The following is a 15,718-nucleotide window of genomic DNA, read 5'->3' as shown; positions in this document are numbered from 1 at the left end:
GGTGGAGGGACGAGAGCCCGGATGTGAGAGCATCGGGGCGCTGATGGCTTATATTGACGAGGCCGTCATGTACAGCGCAGCCAATGGACAGCTGGGAGACTGTGTCATCAATGGACGCACTAAGGTGAGAGCAGCGACAGGGTGGGGTTCAGGGGAGAAGATGTCCAGCCGGGGTGTTTTTTACATCTTCATGCCAGAGTTAGCAGAAGTCACAAACAGTCTTGTCAGTCAGTCTGCAGACATAATACGCACACACACACACACACACACACACACACACACACACACACACACACACACACACACACACACACACGCACACACACACCAGGGGAGTCAGTAATGGACCCTGCTGTGTTTCCAGCACATATGAACTTTATACTGCCTTCTCCCTAAACTGGCCATGTGACTGTTTAGATCCTGTCCCTGCCTGTCTTGCGTAGCCAGATGAAAAATAAATCTCTCTCTATCTCCTCTGCTATCACTACATCTCTGTCTTTGAAGACAACTTTTACCCATGCAGACAGCGCTGAGGTTGTAGGAGTTTTTGTGTGTTTGTTTATTTCCTTAATGTCATATATTGAGCCACGTAAGCCGCATGTTTTATTTTATTTTACTGTGACTACACTGCTTCCCTTCTTGATATTCTTAAAATGCCATGCACAGATGCACCTAAGATAGACGCAGGACTGAACGTCGTTCACCACCCCATCCGTACATAGCATCGTGATACATTAGCGACTCGAGCAGACGTGCACCCTCAGTGCCTTCCTCACACCAGCAGCTTTTGCTCTCTTGAATATGGGCGGACTGATCTGTGCTCAAGTCTGGTCTGTGACAAAGTGACTACAATGACATGTTCAAGGTGCACATCTGTGCTTTTAGAGTGCAAAATACTTCTGTCTTCAGCTGAGTTGCAATCTACTGCTGACAAATACTGCATCGCTGAGCAAAAGATACAAAAACCCTCTTTATCTCTTGACGCTTTGAGTCACAATCCTTTTGTGACTGAAGTGGATTTAATCTGTGACATCGACAACGCATCAAAGCTGTTGCCTCGATTCACCTGCTTGTTCTGAAGAAGAGGCCTCTTCCTAAAAGAACTCAAGCTTTGTTACATTTGATTCCGGCTATTTGTCATACTTAAATTAGATTATTCTGGGGCTGCCAACTTTGTTTGTTGTTAGATTGCATTGTTGTGTATGTGTATATGTCTGTCTATCGCTTCCAGACGCTTATCAGGATGTAACGTGTGTTTATCTGTTGCCAAATGCCAACTGTTCCCTGGGCAGGTCTCGCCGTTTAGTCTGGTAAGAAGTTCATGCTGCACAGTACAAAATGTCCTGGCTGGTGTTCCAGGAGAAGAGTGCAGGATACAGCAATGATTGACTGCATAAAAGAGAAAGGAAAGCAATAGGAGAATAAAAGAGGATGATCAGGGAGGAGTAAAGCCACGTAGAACGTCACTGCGTGTTTTTGTCCTTATCCCCAAAACCTTTTTTAAAATTTTTGTTCCTCCTTTCCTATTACCCGTCCTTCACTCCTTCGTCTTTATCAATCCTCTTGTTTGCCACTGAGACCACATATTTCCCAGCCGTTGCCTTGGTAACAGGCCCATACAGAGTAGAGCTCTGCATTCTGTATGAAAGAGATGTAGAGAGAAGAAGAGGGGTTGGCAAATAATGCTGCAACAGCAGTGGGAATGATCTTTGTACCCTGATTCCTGTTAGTCATCCGATGTGAGACTTCCTGTAGGAGGGATTACAGTGTTAACAATGGAAAGGTAATTCAGTTAAAACAGTGAAGGTGGAAGAGACAACTGTGCAGGGAACGAGACATGAGGGGGAGGCGATAGACTGGGGGGGGGGGGGGGGGGGGGCAAGGAGTGGGTGGATAGCGTTGAGCAAGTGAGAACGGGGCGCTGCAGCAGAAGATCGGCATAATGAGTGTCTGCTGCAGCAGCTTGTCCTCAGATGCCCCTGCTAGAGCTCGGCGGTGCCGCCATGCCGACAGGAGCTAGAAGTCACATGCTGACGCACACAGTGCAGCTACAGACCTGCTTGCATACAAGGATGGATGATGGATAGAGAGACGTTTGAGTTCAGATAAACTAAAGACGTATCGTATCATTATCAGTTAATATTTGTTTCCGAGATTGTATTAATGTCATTAACGCATATAACTCAATGCAACCTCCTTTTAGTTTTAGTTAGCTCTGTGATCTAGTCAAGCCGGACTGCTGTCCACCGGCTGCTCACAGCAAACGTTAATTAGTTCTCCCACAGTTTGTGTTATGAAGTAATTGAGCTTCTCGTGTATCGTTTTAATATAATGAAATCGTTTCTCAATATTCATTACTCATGGCATTGTGGGACATTTGTGTCAAACATTTCAATGGCAAATTGGGTGAATGAAGTAGTCCAGTTGTTTGTTTTTTAAGTACACAATATTGTGATTTTGCCAGTGTAAATGCATTAACAAATAGTCAATTATTCATTTAGACGATTGGCAAAGTTATATTTAGTTGTAAATTTAATATCTTTCTGTTTTGGACTGCATGTCCCATACAACAAGTATTTGAAGACATCATCTTAATTAAACCTAGTATTCATTTCAAATTCTAATGAAATCTTTCTAAATAATTAATCAGCTTTTGAGTATGATCATGCTTCTAATTCCACCATCTATTCCTAAGTATAGGTACAGATAGCAGAGCCTTCTCCAAATATGGTGACCGTCTAAAATGGCAGAAACCTTCAAGTACTTAAGACTTTTGTTCTCGTGTATCAGTGCAAACGATGCACTTCCAATCTATGGACATTACCAACCTTCAAAACATACACACACATATCAGTTCTCTAAATCTGTCCAGTTTTTGTTAGTGATTCCATGAATCTGTTCGCAGCCTGTGAACATTAGCGGATGTTAACAGACATTTGGGTGTAAGTGTGGCACCCACTTGGATCAAAGGTTGTTATTATAACATCAGAAACCGTTAGCCAGCCTGTAGAAGTAGGAACTAAGAGGTGACTCTTGATGAATTCTGGGCTATAGTATGAGCCAAGGAAGTATATAAGATATAAGCTGGGAGTGACAAAATGTGTGTGTGTGTGTGTGTGTGTGTGTGTGTGTGTGTGTGTGTGTGTGTGTGTGTGTGTGTGTAAGGCTAGAGCTGAGCAGTTACCAGTTTGATAAAAGCTGTGAACTGTGAAAACCCCCATTTGTAATACATGCACACCATAAATAACCACTCATCCTCATATTATGTACAGAGGTAATATCCGTGGACATGATTTATCTAACTATTGGCGGGTGCATTGGTGGGGAACCAGGGATGAGTTCAGTTTTGGATTTATAGACACGTGGCACGTTAATACATTTTGAATAAACAAGCACTGGCACTCTGAGTAACAGCGGGGCTCCGGCGCTCTGCAGACTGAGTCGAGCATGTCGTCCACAGTGGGCCTTCACAGGCTGCGGCTTATTCGACTGCAGTTCCCGTGTGCTGTTGGATGCTGGATATACTAACATTACAACCAAACTCTTCTTCACTTCCCTAGAGTCAATGAATGATGAACGGCTCAAGAAGGCTGAAAACAGCACTTCCGGGGGCCAAGCAATCGGCCCGCTGTGGACAGGAATGCGCTCCAAACACCCACGCCTTGAATGGGCACTGCACTAGTTTGTATTACATTTCATAAAAGAGTTATCCGCATGCGAGCCGGAAGTTAATGAGCTCTGACTGCGAGCTTAGTTCAGTAATGAGAGCTGACAATTAACAGAGTCGCACATCACACAACCAGTTGGCTGTGAATGAGGAGAGAAACACCTCAAGAGGAGGAGGAGGACCAAAACCTCCTCCGACACAAAACGGCCCCTTAAATATGAGTTTTACAAACTACACAAGAACAGGTGCATTTGTCTTGGAAATCTATGTGAGTGCTGTCTGATGTCCTCAGGGCTGAGACTCTCCCACTGTATTACAGCGTCTTAAATGATAGCGCTGGGCGAGTCGGATCAATACTGCAGCAGTGCAGAACCTGTTAGTCATGAATGATAGTGTCCCAGAACAGAGCTGAAGCGATGCTCAGACTCCTCATATTGAAACGTTTGCTTCCTGTGAAGAACATTATGAGTCAAGACAGTTGTAGCCCGGAGAGATAAAAGGGAGGTTATTACTCGACAGGCTGCCAACTATCATGACTTAGAATCTCTCTCTGCTAGCGAAGGCTGATGTCAGTCAGTGAATCATGTGTTCCTGGCTCAACAGCAGGAAAGACTGACTGCTTGTTACAGCCACTGGAGACAGTTTGGAAACTATTTACACAACTCTGGGCCGAAACGCCAACTGATGATATGTCAAAGGAGACGGGCTCAGCTTAATTTCACTCGGGTGCAGTACATTTTCAGTCCTCCGGTCTGGAGTCTTACTCCCCAGAGAAAGCAGCGCTCTCTAACACATAGACATCAAGCAGGGGAAATACCAGCGCAAGACCATTATTTGAACGTATATATATATATATATACTCTATCTGCAGATCATTTTGGAGCTGAGAACAACCAATGAACTTTCTCTGCTCTCTGGACTGCGTGTGCGTTTCACAAATTGCATCATGGGGTATTGTGTTAAATGTGCAAATGGTACACCTGGGAAACAGTTTAGCATGGAGCAGTGGGAGAGCCGAAAGGAGCAGTGTGTAGGGTGTGGTTTCAGATTGCAATGGGTGTGGTTTCAGATTGCCACCACCTGAAACCTCTTGCATGCCAAGCGTGTAGGACAACTAGGGTGGCCGACGTGATAATGTGAACGGCCCTCTCGAGTGCCGGTGTTTGCTTTGTTTCTGTAGAAACATGGTGGCCGGCTGTGTAACGAGGACTCAATCCATTTATAGATATAAACGGCTCATTCTGAAGTAACAAAACTGCTATGATTCTTATTTTCCGGAGAAAAATGTACTTAATAATATAATATTACATTTCTGCCAATAGATCCCCCTAAATGCTACACACTGTTCCTTTTTTAATCGCTGCCGTTAGTTGGAACACAGCTAACATCTTAATTTCTTCTGTTTCAGGCTATGGTTGCTTGTTACCCAGGGAACGGCACGGGTTACGTCCGTCATGTTGACAACCCGAATGGTGACGGGCGCTGCATCACATGTATCTACTATCTCAACAAGAACTGGGATGTCAAGGTGCATCATTGATGAGATCCATTATTTTTTCCTTTTTCTTTTACTTAAAAAACACTAGTACATGTCGGAGGGAATGATCATAAAAAAAAACGGTATTTCGTGCTTTGTGTGTGCCTTTGTAGAAACAAGGCGGGTTGCTGCAGATCTACCCTGAAGGCAAAAATATGGTAGCCAACATCGAACCTCTGTTTGACCGGCTGCTGATATTCTGGTCCGACCGCAGAAACCCACACGAAGTCAAGCCAGCCTACGCCACTCGGTCAGTAACTCTTAACATGCCGGGCTCTTGGATATTCAATACATGCACACACACTCTCTCATAAAGGTCTGTTAGGTGTTATATTGCCTGGGAAGAGGTAGGGCACACTGCCAATATTACCTGTATATAGCGAGGATATTTCAGTACACTCTATACTGAAAATACATGTACATTATGTTAATTAAAATGTACTGTACATAAAATTAGAATGAGTTTAACAGTTTGCCCTGAAAACAAAAGATTGATTATACATTTTTAATGAGGTAGCAAATGGGGTTAAATAGCAGAAGATACACACACACACACACACATACAGAGACAGATTGGTCGGTGCTATAGCATGGAGTCCTGCCTGTCTATCTTCTACCTCTTTCAGGGATGCTTTTTTTTATAACTGTCAAATCAGATAAAGTGACTTGACAAAATTAGACTGATACAGGCAAGCTATCACTTGAGCACATACTGTAATTGGCATCGTAGGACCAAATAGTTGTGTCCATCGAGGGCACATGACACATTTACTCCAGCGTTTCTCCTCCTCCTCTCCATCGGGCTGCTGGGGGCCGAGGTGGGGCCGGAGGCAGGAAGTACGTGTTTCCTGTGCGGGGTCGTCGGGAGAGAGAGGGGAGGAAGGTTCGATTGCAGGACCCGTGCTGGAGCGGCACCGACATTAGAGACAGGAATAAACAAAACGACCCCACTGGAGAGAGTGGAAACTGTAGAAGTTAACCCTCTGCTGGACACCTGCTGTAGTCCTTTTTTGTAATCTGCTGTCTCTAGCTGGACAAAGATTTCTGCCATTTAAAATCAAATTTCCGAGGGCTTTTTAAGAACACTTCTAAGATACATTTAGGTGTGAATATAAAACTCTTAATGGAAACAAACCAGATTGAACTGCAAATGAACTTTATTTTGACTTTATTTTAATTTTATTGTCACAGCCATTTCCAGAACTGTCTTTGGCAGTTTTGCTTCAACTTAAACCGAGTTCATTTGTTTACACGAGAAAATGGCACATTTCTTCCCCAACCAGTTATATGTTGTACTGACAACACTAAGTATAATAAGATCTCTTTATGCTTCTTGTGTTTCCAGCTATGCTATCACAGTTTGGTACTTTGATGCCAAAGAGAGAGCTGAAGCTAAAGAGAAGTACAGATTGGGTAAGCTTCTTCACGGTCGTAGTTCAATGTCAGTTTCACTTTCTTTCCTTTTATTGAAGCACTCTATCACCTCTGGTCTTATTTGGTGCAACTTAATAATATAGCCTAACATGCACTTTCTCTATCGCTCTGTGCAGCAACAGGACAGAAGGGTGTTCAAGTGCCTGTCACCCAAAACAGCAGGACGTAAGTCTCATTCTATCTGAAAGAAGGATCTGCCTTCCTGAACTGCTAGCGAACGTCGCGATCAAAAAGAGAGACGCCATCAGTCTGTCAGTCATCAATGCAGCTCCATGCGGCCTGCTGCCCGATTCCCTTTTCAGACTGTGACGTTTCCCGGCCATGTGGTCAGGTTGCAGGTGAACCGCACAATGGACTGGATCGTGTGACAAAGGTGAGATCAGAGTTACCCGTCGTGGTACAAAGAAATGAAGTCACCAAACTGAAGAACAAAAAACAAACTCCTTCATTTTATTTTGTTGCAGTTTTGCCTGTTTGGTTATCAGTGATGCTGTTGAGTATTGAGACGGTATTGTTTTACTCTGCTTTGGTGTCATTTTTTCAGTTCAGACACAAGGAGCATAAATCATGAATCGGTGAACAGACGGGGTGGAAAACGGGGTGCAAGGAGTTGCCATCACTGGTTTTGTCCCTGTAATGTCCGCTCGTCTGTGATGAGGTCCCTGTTGTCGATGCCCGATCCGCTCCGGCGGCAATATTACAAATCCTACGATTGTCAAGGGGGGCTGGCCCGACTGGAGTGGGCGGAAGGAATGTTCTGTGTTATGACTGTATTGAAGCACTTTCTTTGATTTAAAAAAAATAAATAAAAATAGTGCGATGTTGTGTGAAACGAAATTCACTGATATTCATTACATTTTTTTAAAATATTTTCTCAATGAATTGTTGAAAATGATTAGACACACTTTCTTTAATCATAAAACGCCAAATTCAGAAAGATTTCAATGGAAACATAGAATCTAGAAAAAAGGGGAAAACAGATGGGTCGTAGGAGGGGATGAGCAAATCAATGCATGGCGTGAAGCTCGACAATATCATCAGATTTGACACCAGTTAGGGATGTTTCAATACCAGTAGTCGATACCAATACCATTGAAATTCTTGATTCTTTATTCAATATCACAGTAAAAACCAAAAATAAAACAATGAATCCCATGTACTGCAGCATCATTACCGTTTGCCTGAAGCCCGGACTCTAAACATGACGGGAACACACCTATAACTTGCATTAAGACAATTCTACTGTTTAGTTCAACTCAATATAGCACACTAAGGAGAGTTCAAGAAGTTTTTCAGGACTTTATTACAATATCAGACAAAAAAAACGGCCTTAAAATTCTAGTGCGGCAAAATCCTTTTTATTTGTAGTTGCAATGTTTGAAACTGATTCTCAAGACTACACAACGTTTTTTCTAAATAACTGATTACTGTGGAGTTCACACACACACACACACACGCACACACACACAGTGTATGACACGATTTACACTCGCGCAGAGCCAAGCTTTCCCAACTGCCCAAACATAAGACCATCTACAGAATAAAGCACAGCCTTATGTGAACTGCAGGGTCAAACTATTGCCCGCTCATGTGTGGGATTGAGTGTTTGTGTGTAGAAATGTACTTGCACATGTATGTGTATATTTCCACTGTCTCAACGAGGGTGGTTATTGTCTCAGTTTATTCTAGATTGGTTAACTAGCACTTTATTGTTTGAAATGCCGTGCGTGAATGAATGTAGATTATTGCCTTTTATGCTGTGGATTATATGGTCATTCAAATGCAATAGAAACTAAAACAATGAGAACAAATGGAAATTGTCTTTTTTTCAATTTGGAGTATTTAAATAAAACCTGTCTGTTTTTGTACACAACTAATTTGCTTGTGAATAATGTCTTCGCTGAATCCCACTTTTAGTAGAGAGATGAGACCAAGAGAGCCGTATTCTCGTGAACGTGATATCTCAGCTGGAGGGAATGTTTTCTAATTTGTGCTCACAGCTGGACTGAAGTCAAGGTGACTGTTACGTTACGTCAGGCCTCTTGTGGACGCGATATCTCAGGAACACTTTGAGCAGATTTCTTCCAAATTTGGCAAGAATGTCAAATTGCTCAAGGTTGAAATGATTATAATTTGGTGGTCGCTGTGACCTCACAAAACACATCTTGGGCCATAACTCAATAATTCATATGCTAATTGCGACAATTTACCACAAACGTCTAATGGGATCAAAATTCTGATAAATTAAGATGTGCTGACATTTTGGACATGCGTGGATGTAAACTGCAACATCGATGATCGGAGCAAGGCACAAGCGCAAGGTGTTAATTCAAGTTAAAATGTAATAAAATCAGTCATACATGAGGGATCAAAATACGGTTTACCACCAATTGCAGGGCATACAGTGAATATCAGAAACCCGATTCTTTTCTCACTATGTGGATATGGCACTTAACCTTACACCACCCCGTACACATTATTCATAAGCCTGAAACGTCAGTCAGTTAAACAGTTAATCAGTCAAGAGGAGATTTATTAACAACAATTGTAATGATTATATCTTGTCGTTTATAAAAAGAACAACTAACTATTCATTTTAGGTTGACACCTTGGACTGTGGGGAATAGCAATGGGCAGTATTGTACATTCCCACAATTTAGAGAATAAACATGCGTGTCACCCTGACCTTCTCAGTTATATCAAACGACGGTATAGCAATATCATTATGATGTTCATTAGGAGTATACATACATACTGCACAGTGCACACATAAAGAAACAATCATCACAATAGAGTACATTTCCTCAGTGGACAATAGGCTGGTACAGACAGTCCACTTTCTCTCTTAACACACAAGTGTGTGCGTGTGTGTGTGTCTGTGTGTGTGTGTATTAACATGCCAAACAAGTTAACATTCTGAAACTAATTCTAAATATTACCTGCAGATCTACAAAAACATACTGAGGCAATGCACCTTGTGACCCTGCTGTTTTGGCAGCACTCTTCCAACTTCTTCCTCTACTTTGTATCCACATGGAGTCTGATCAGAAATATAAACTACTCAAGACACTATGCCATCGTCGAAAGGGAATATGCTTCTGTTTAATGCTAGTCTGTTTGTACCTATACCAGTGATTTGGCTTTCCCGTAATGGTGTATCTGTTGTATTGGCTGAATATCTAAATTACCCCGTGCTACCCTTTCAGAAGCATTAGTCTAACCATATAAAACTTTAATATATATTTTTTAAGTAAATGTATTTGACCTGAGGGGTTGTTTTTTCAGACAACTCCATGGCAAATGTGTTACTGTCATCTTTCTCCACTGTGTGGCGTATTTTCTTCATAGCAGTTTAGGTCTGATTCTTCCTGCAGTATCACGTGTAACCACCAGAGGTCAGAACGTAACAAGAAAAGTCTTCATGTGTGAACTACTATGGAGTCTGTATGTGAATGTTCTTTGTGGAATTTACTGTAAGCTTTGCATGCAATTTCTCCCCCATCTCTGCCTCCATTTCTATCTGGACTGTATGGATTGTGATAGAACTCACAAACACAGTATTGAAAACACAGCACATAAGATGTTAGCAGAGGCAGTTAAAAGCATGTGCACTCACATAATGGAACCACAGCCTACACTTGCTTGACATCATATGTCTATTTTTTACATCCTAAATTCTCCGTCAACAAGCATGACATGATATATAAGCAAATGTGTTTCTTCATTGGGGTATTCACTTAGATTGTATGTTTGCACTTAAGTCCCAATGATGCAATCCTTCCAAACTATTACTCTTACAATAAATAGTTGAACCTGAACATGCTGTTACGTGTCTGTGGTTGGGTGTGCAAATAATTTATCAGTGCCCGTCTCTCCCTAATTTCTAATAAAGGTTTTGCATGACTCCTCCATCCTTCTGCACCAGTCTTCCATCCTCTCGATCTATCCTCAAATAGAGTGGCCTTAGAAACAGCTGTAAACCCATATATATATATATATTTAGATGTCTTTTCTCCAATCAATCTCGACCAATCGTCTTCAACGGTTTCTACTTCTAAACCGTCTACCTGTCTCTTAGACCCCATCCCAACGAGGCTGCTTAAATACGTGTTGCCTTTAATGGGCACCTCTCTGTTGGATATTGTTAATGTGTCTTTGCTAACAGGCCATGTACCACATTCCTTCAAAGTAGCTGTAATTAAACCTCTCATGAAGAAGCCCACTCTTAATCCAGAGGTGTTGGCTAACTACAGACCGATCTCTAACCTTCCCTTCCTCTCTAAGATCCTTGAGAAAGTAGTCGCAAATCAGTTGTGTGACTTCCTACATCAGAATAGTTTATTTGAGGAGTTTCAGTCAGGATTTAGAAAACACCACAGCACAGAGACAGCACTGGTGAAAATTACAAATGACCTCCTAATTGCATCAGATAAAGGACTCATCTCCGTACTGGTATTATTAGACCTTAGTGCTGCGTTCGACACCATTGATCATGACATCCTATTACAGAGACTAGATCAGTCGATTGGCATTAAAGGTACCGCACTAAGATGGTTTAAATCCTATTTATCAGATCGATTTCAATTTGTATTTGTAAACGATGAAGCCTCGATGACCAACAACGTTAATCACGGAGTTCCACAAGGTTCTGTGCTTGGACCAATTTTATTTACCTTTATACTGTATATGCTTCCTTTAGGCAACATTATCAGGAAACACCCCATAAACTTTCATTGTTATGCAGATAATACTCAATTATATCTATCGATGAAACCAGAGGAGACCAACCAACTCGCTAAAATTCAAGCATGTCTTAAAGACATAAAAACATGGATGATCTGCAACTTCCTGATGTTAAACTCAGATAAAACTGAAGTTATGACTTGTTATAAGTTAGGGCTGGTCCGGCTCCTAGCTATGCTGCTATATGTCTAGACTGCTGGGGAACATCTTAGGATACAGTGAGCTCCTCTCTCCTCTTCTCTCTGTTCTTAAGGACAAATTCACATCTCTCCGTTGCACATTACTAATTCTACTTCTTCCCCGGAGTCTTTGTGCCTTCTCGCCTCACAGGTCCAATGAACCTGGCTGTGTCTGGAGCCGGTCCTGCCTCCTTGCCCCTGCATCCTGCATCCTGCCTCCTTGGCCCTGGCCTGATGCCCCCTCCGCTCTATTTCCTTCTGTTTACATAGATCGTGGTTATCTGGATCATATCTTCAGGTTTGGAACAAGACATTTGAAGACACCACCTTGGACTGTGAGAAATTATTATGGGCGTATTTCACAATTTTTTGACATATTATAAAATTGTGAATCAGTGAAAAGATCCATCATTTAAAATCAACCGATGTAGAAGAGAAACTGTATTGAGATCAGGGAGTTGGACAGAAAGGTGATAACTGTATATTGCATCTGGTAGGATGCAATAAAAAGTATGTGTATGTGTATACTGGAAAGTGGCAAAAGGGGTAGCAGATACATTTAAAATTACAATAGATAGAGCATAACATTCACACCTCTGGGACGCCACCGCTAACTGAGAGAGGGAATATGATGCAGTTACCGACACGGACAGCAAGCTTTCTTCACAGTAATGATTAGAATCCCTCCAAGGCATCCTGACCCAGGGTTCAGATTGATCCATTACAATTGTATGATGAATAAGAATGGAGCATTCATAAATATGTTGCCACCTTATGGCTGTTGGTTTCTGTATAATGATACCATACATTGGCATTTTTCAATGTTTTTTAACTGACAGTTTTCCATGTCAGTTAAAACATGGATAATGACGGGGCAACTGAACATCATTTGGGTCAAATCTCAAAAGGACTCACAATGTAGAACTCAAAATGAGCACTAAAGCTCATCAAGTGTCTGACCATACACAACTCAGGATACCAAATTTAACAAAACTTAGATTTCATTTTGCACTCTAGTCACTGATGCAATCCATCTTTTCACAAAAGGCAGATCCATTTGAGGCTAATAACTTTAAACATAAACTACACTTGAAATGATGAAGTCTCAGAGTCTTTGGCGCTTGGACTCTACGGGGAGATTTGTAATTGAGGGCCGACTGCCCCGATCAGCAACGAGATAGATCCCCCCGTGGAGTCCAGACCTGGTGGTTTATGATGAGGCTGATAGAAGGATGAGTTGATGAAGCTGATGGATGTGTGAAGACTGGGCGGAGATGGGGAGGTGGAGGGGTGCGTAACAGCAACATGAATGAACTGAAGGTAGAGAGACAGTCATATTTAAAAGAGACAGCAGCAAGATGATTAGCTAACAATGTCATTGTTTCTGTGTGCTTATTGGATAGAGGGGATCAGATGATCTAAACAGCTGGTGTCATGATTGACACCGCAGAACGATGACAGCAAGTAAACAATGAGTGAGCATGTGTGAGTAATGATTGGCAGACATGAGGAATAGATGGCGGGCTTGAGGGGTCTGGTCTTCCTGTCTGAACTTGCGCTAGAGCTCCATTGTCTATTTCCCTGCCATGCTCAGTAGGTAGGCAATTAAGTCCTAAATGTAGGCTCTGCGTGATCAACTGCAGCTGGGATCTGTGCATCGAGTGTGATACCTGTAGAATGTGTTGCCTGTGCAACAAACCACTGTGGACTACAGTGGTGCGAGAGCCAGTGACTGATTATGTGCTCAGGTGAAACCTCTCTTGTCTCTCAGTGGTGAATTGCTGAAGTATCGCTGAGACAAACGGCTGAGAGTAAAGGTTGCAGTTCAATTGTGAGACATTTGTGGTGCAGGGAACACCCGGAGTGGTTGTAACAACCTACCCTGGAACAACCAAGCGGATTGCTGTTTGAATGTTATGCTCTTCTGCTGACCTGGTCCAACAGTGTGTCCACATCCACATCCACTTTGCCTACTGTATCTGCTGTATTGTCACACAGATCCACATCTATTAACTGGTCCCACCCCCATGTGTGTGTGTGTGTATGTGTGTGTGTGTGTGTGTGTGTGCCACGTAATAAACAATGCATGGGGTTTGTACAGGGTGTGCCTGACAATGTGACCGAGGTTAAATGGCATGAATGGTATAGTCTGAACTTTGTGTCCCATCTTCCTCTGTTGCTCCCCGTAAATATGCGTGCACCAGTGCAATCATCTAATGCTATTCTATTGTGTATGCAATGACATTTAAATGCTGTCGTTGTTTTGAGCCCCACAATGGCATGGATTAGCCCCATTGAAAGAAATACTAGTTTTAATGGAGCATTTAAGAGAGCAATAGAGAAAACATACTGTAGAGAAATACATTGTGAATATGGACCAAACATAAGTTATTAAAGTGTTCTTAAAGCTGAGAGCTGGTTTTGTTTTCCGGTTGTCCTGGTCTTACTACTGAATATCTTTCTGTGCATTTGAGTATGATTGATTTGTAAAGTTGGCATTCTTGTCTTTATTAAGAAAAGGACATCCATATCTAAACATCAAAGCCAAAACAGCAGATATGCTATTCCAAAAGCACCTAGCAGATAGTTATGTGTGTCTCATGCAATAAATGCTTTTGTTTCGTTTCCCCTCCCTCCTCTAACCTAGGAATTCAAATGCAGGTGGAGTCACATGAGAAGTTAATGAGAGTTGCTGCGTTCATATCAGGTCATATCAGAGATATTACTTAAGTTTCAGCCTTGAAAATAATGTATATGACTGGGAAACACACCTTTTTGCACGTTGTTAACATAGGACATTTTTCCACCTCTATTATCCATCCCGTATGACTTGAACTTAATATTATTGGTAATAACTTACTGTGTCACCACACACCCTGCAGCACATTCACGTGGGTTCAGGTCTAATTTCCTGTAAATTTCCAGCGCTTAGTTTATTTTGTGTTGAATTAACTCACGTTATCATGATAGAAACCCCTTGGAGGCAGACATTATTGTTTTTCCTGTCGAAGATGGAGCCTGGTGGCTTTGAAGTACATATAGGTTGTTTAAAAGTTGCATGTTCCATACACCTTAAAATCTGATATCTCTCTAAAACAATTGTTTACCACTAGAGCTGCAGTCTATTTATCGATTACCTGATCAACAGAAAATTAACCTGCAACTTTGAACAAATAATTATTGTAGTAATCTTTTAAGCAAAATGTGCAAATGTTTCTTTGTTCCAACTTCTCAAATGTCAGGATTTCATGCTTTTCCTTGTCTTCCACAAAAGGCTAGAGAACTAAATATCTTCAGGTTTGGAACAAGACATTTGAAGACACCACCTTGGACTGAGAAATTATTATGGACGTATTTCACAATTTTTTGACATATTATAAAATTGTGAAGAGAAACTGTATTGAGATCAGGGAGTTGGACAGAAAGGTGATAACTGTATATTGCATCTGGCAGGATGCAATAAAAAGTATGTGTATGTGTATACTGGAAAGTGGCCAAAGGGGTAGCAGATACATTTAAAATTACAATAGATAGAGCATAACATTCACACCTCTGGGACACCACCGCTAACTGAGAGAGGGAATATGATGCAGTTACCGACACGGACAGCAAGCTTTCTTCACAGTAATGATTAGAATCCCTCCAAGGCATCCTGACCCAGGGTTCAGATTGATCCATTACAATTGTATGATGAATAAGAATGGAGCATTCATAAATATGTTGCCACCTTATGGCTGTTGGTTTCTGTATAATGATAGCATACATTGGCATTTTTATGAGTTTTCCATGTCAGTTAAAAACATTTGGGTCAAATCTCTTGACGTCATTACTCTTGCACTCTGACGATCGAATATTGCTCGCATTTGGATCCAATAAGCCAGAACCAAATGCTGAGGTGGTCGCATGAAAACTATATGATCACATCCGAGGCAAGTTACATTGAAGAGTCAAATGGGGACACACACATGCGAACACGAGGGATTGACTATCTGGCACAAAAATAAAAGTGTAACTACAGCCAATGTCTTTATAGATGAGCATGATGCAGTGCACAGTGGCTATATTGTGTTTATATTGGTTATGGTGTCTGTGTTTGGAGAATGACACAGAAGGCTGAGTAAGGGCTGAGAAGACTTTCACTTTTAGTCAAAGGATGTC

General features: G+C 41.7%; 1 protein-coding gene across 2 annotated transcripts in view; it reads left to right on the top strand.

Annotated features, from left to right (window-relative positions):
• egln2 (egl-9 family hypoxia-inducible factor 2) overlaps nucleotides 1–7,475 on the top strand; it is a 9,563-nt gene extending 2,088 nt beyond the window's left edge. The window contains exons 2-7 of one of the 2 annotated variants that reach the window (XR_004610754.1): nucleotides 1–124; nucleotides 5,076–5,195; nucleotides 5,318–5,454; nucleotides 6,550–6,617; nucleotides 6,755–7,011; nucleotides 7,183–7,475. The exon at nucleotides 1–124 is cut by the window's left edge and continues 1,311 nt beyond it. Coding sequence is in view for 1 of the 2 variants with exons in the window: in XM_034548799.1 (XP_034404690.1) it covers nucleotides 1–124; nucleotides 5,076–5,195; nucleotides 5,318–5,454; nucleotides 6,550–6,617; nucleotides 6,755–6,807 (502 nt within the window). In the remaining variant the exon portion in view is untranslated. Of the gene's footprint in view, nucleotides 125–5,075; nucleotides 5,196–5,317; nucleotides 5,455–6,549; nucleotides 6,618–6,754 lie in introns of both variants that reach the window. The other variant, XM_034548799.1, reaches the window with a different exon arrangement.
• Nucleotides 7,476–15,718: the final 8,243 nt, after the last annotated feature.

Source organism: Cyclopterus lumpus, chromosome 13, assembly GCF_009769545.1.
Source record: "Cyclopterus lumpus isolate fCycLum1 chromosome 13, fCycLum1.pri, whole genome shotgun sequence".
Classification (NCBI taxonomy): Eukaryota; Metazoa; Chordata; class Actinopteri; order Perciformes; family Cyclopteridae; genus Cyclopterus; species Cyclopterus lumpus.
This window is presented reverse-complemented; position numbering and strand designations above follow the sequence as displayed.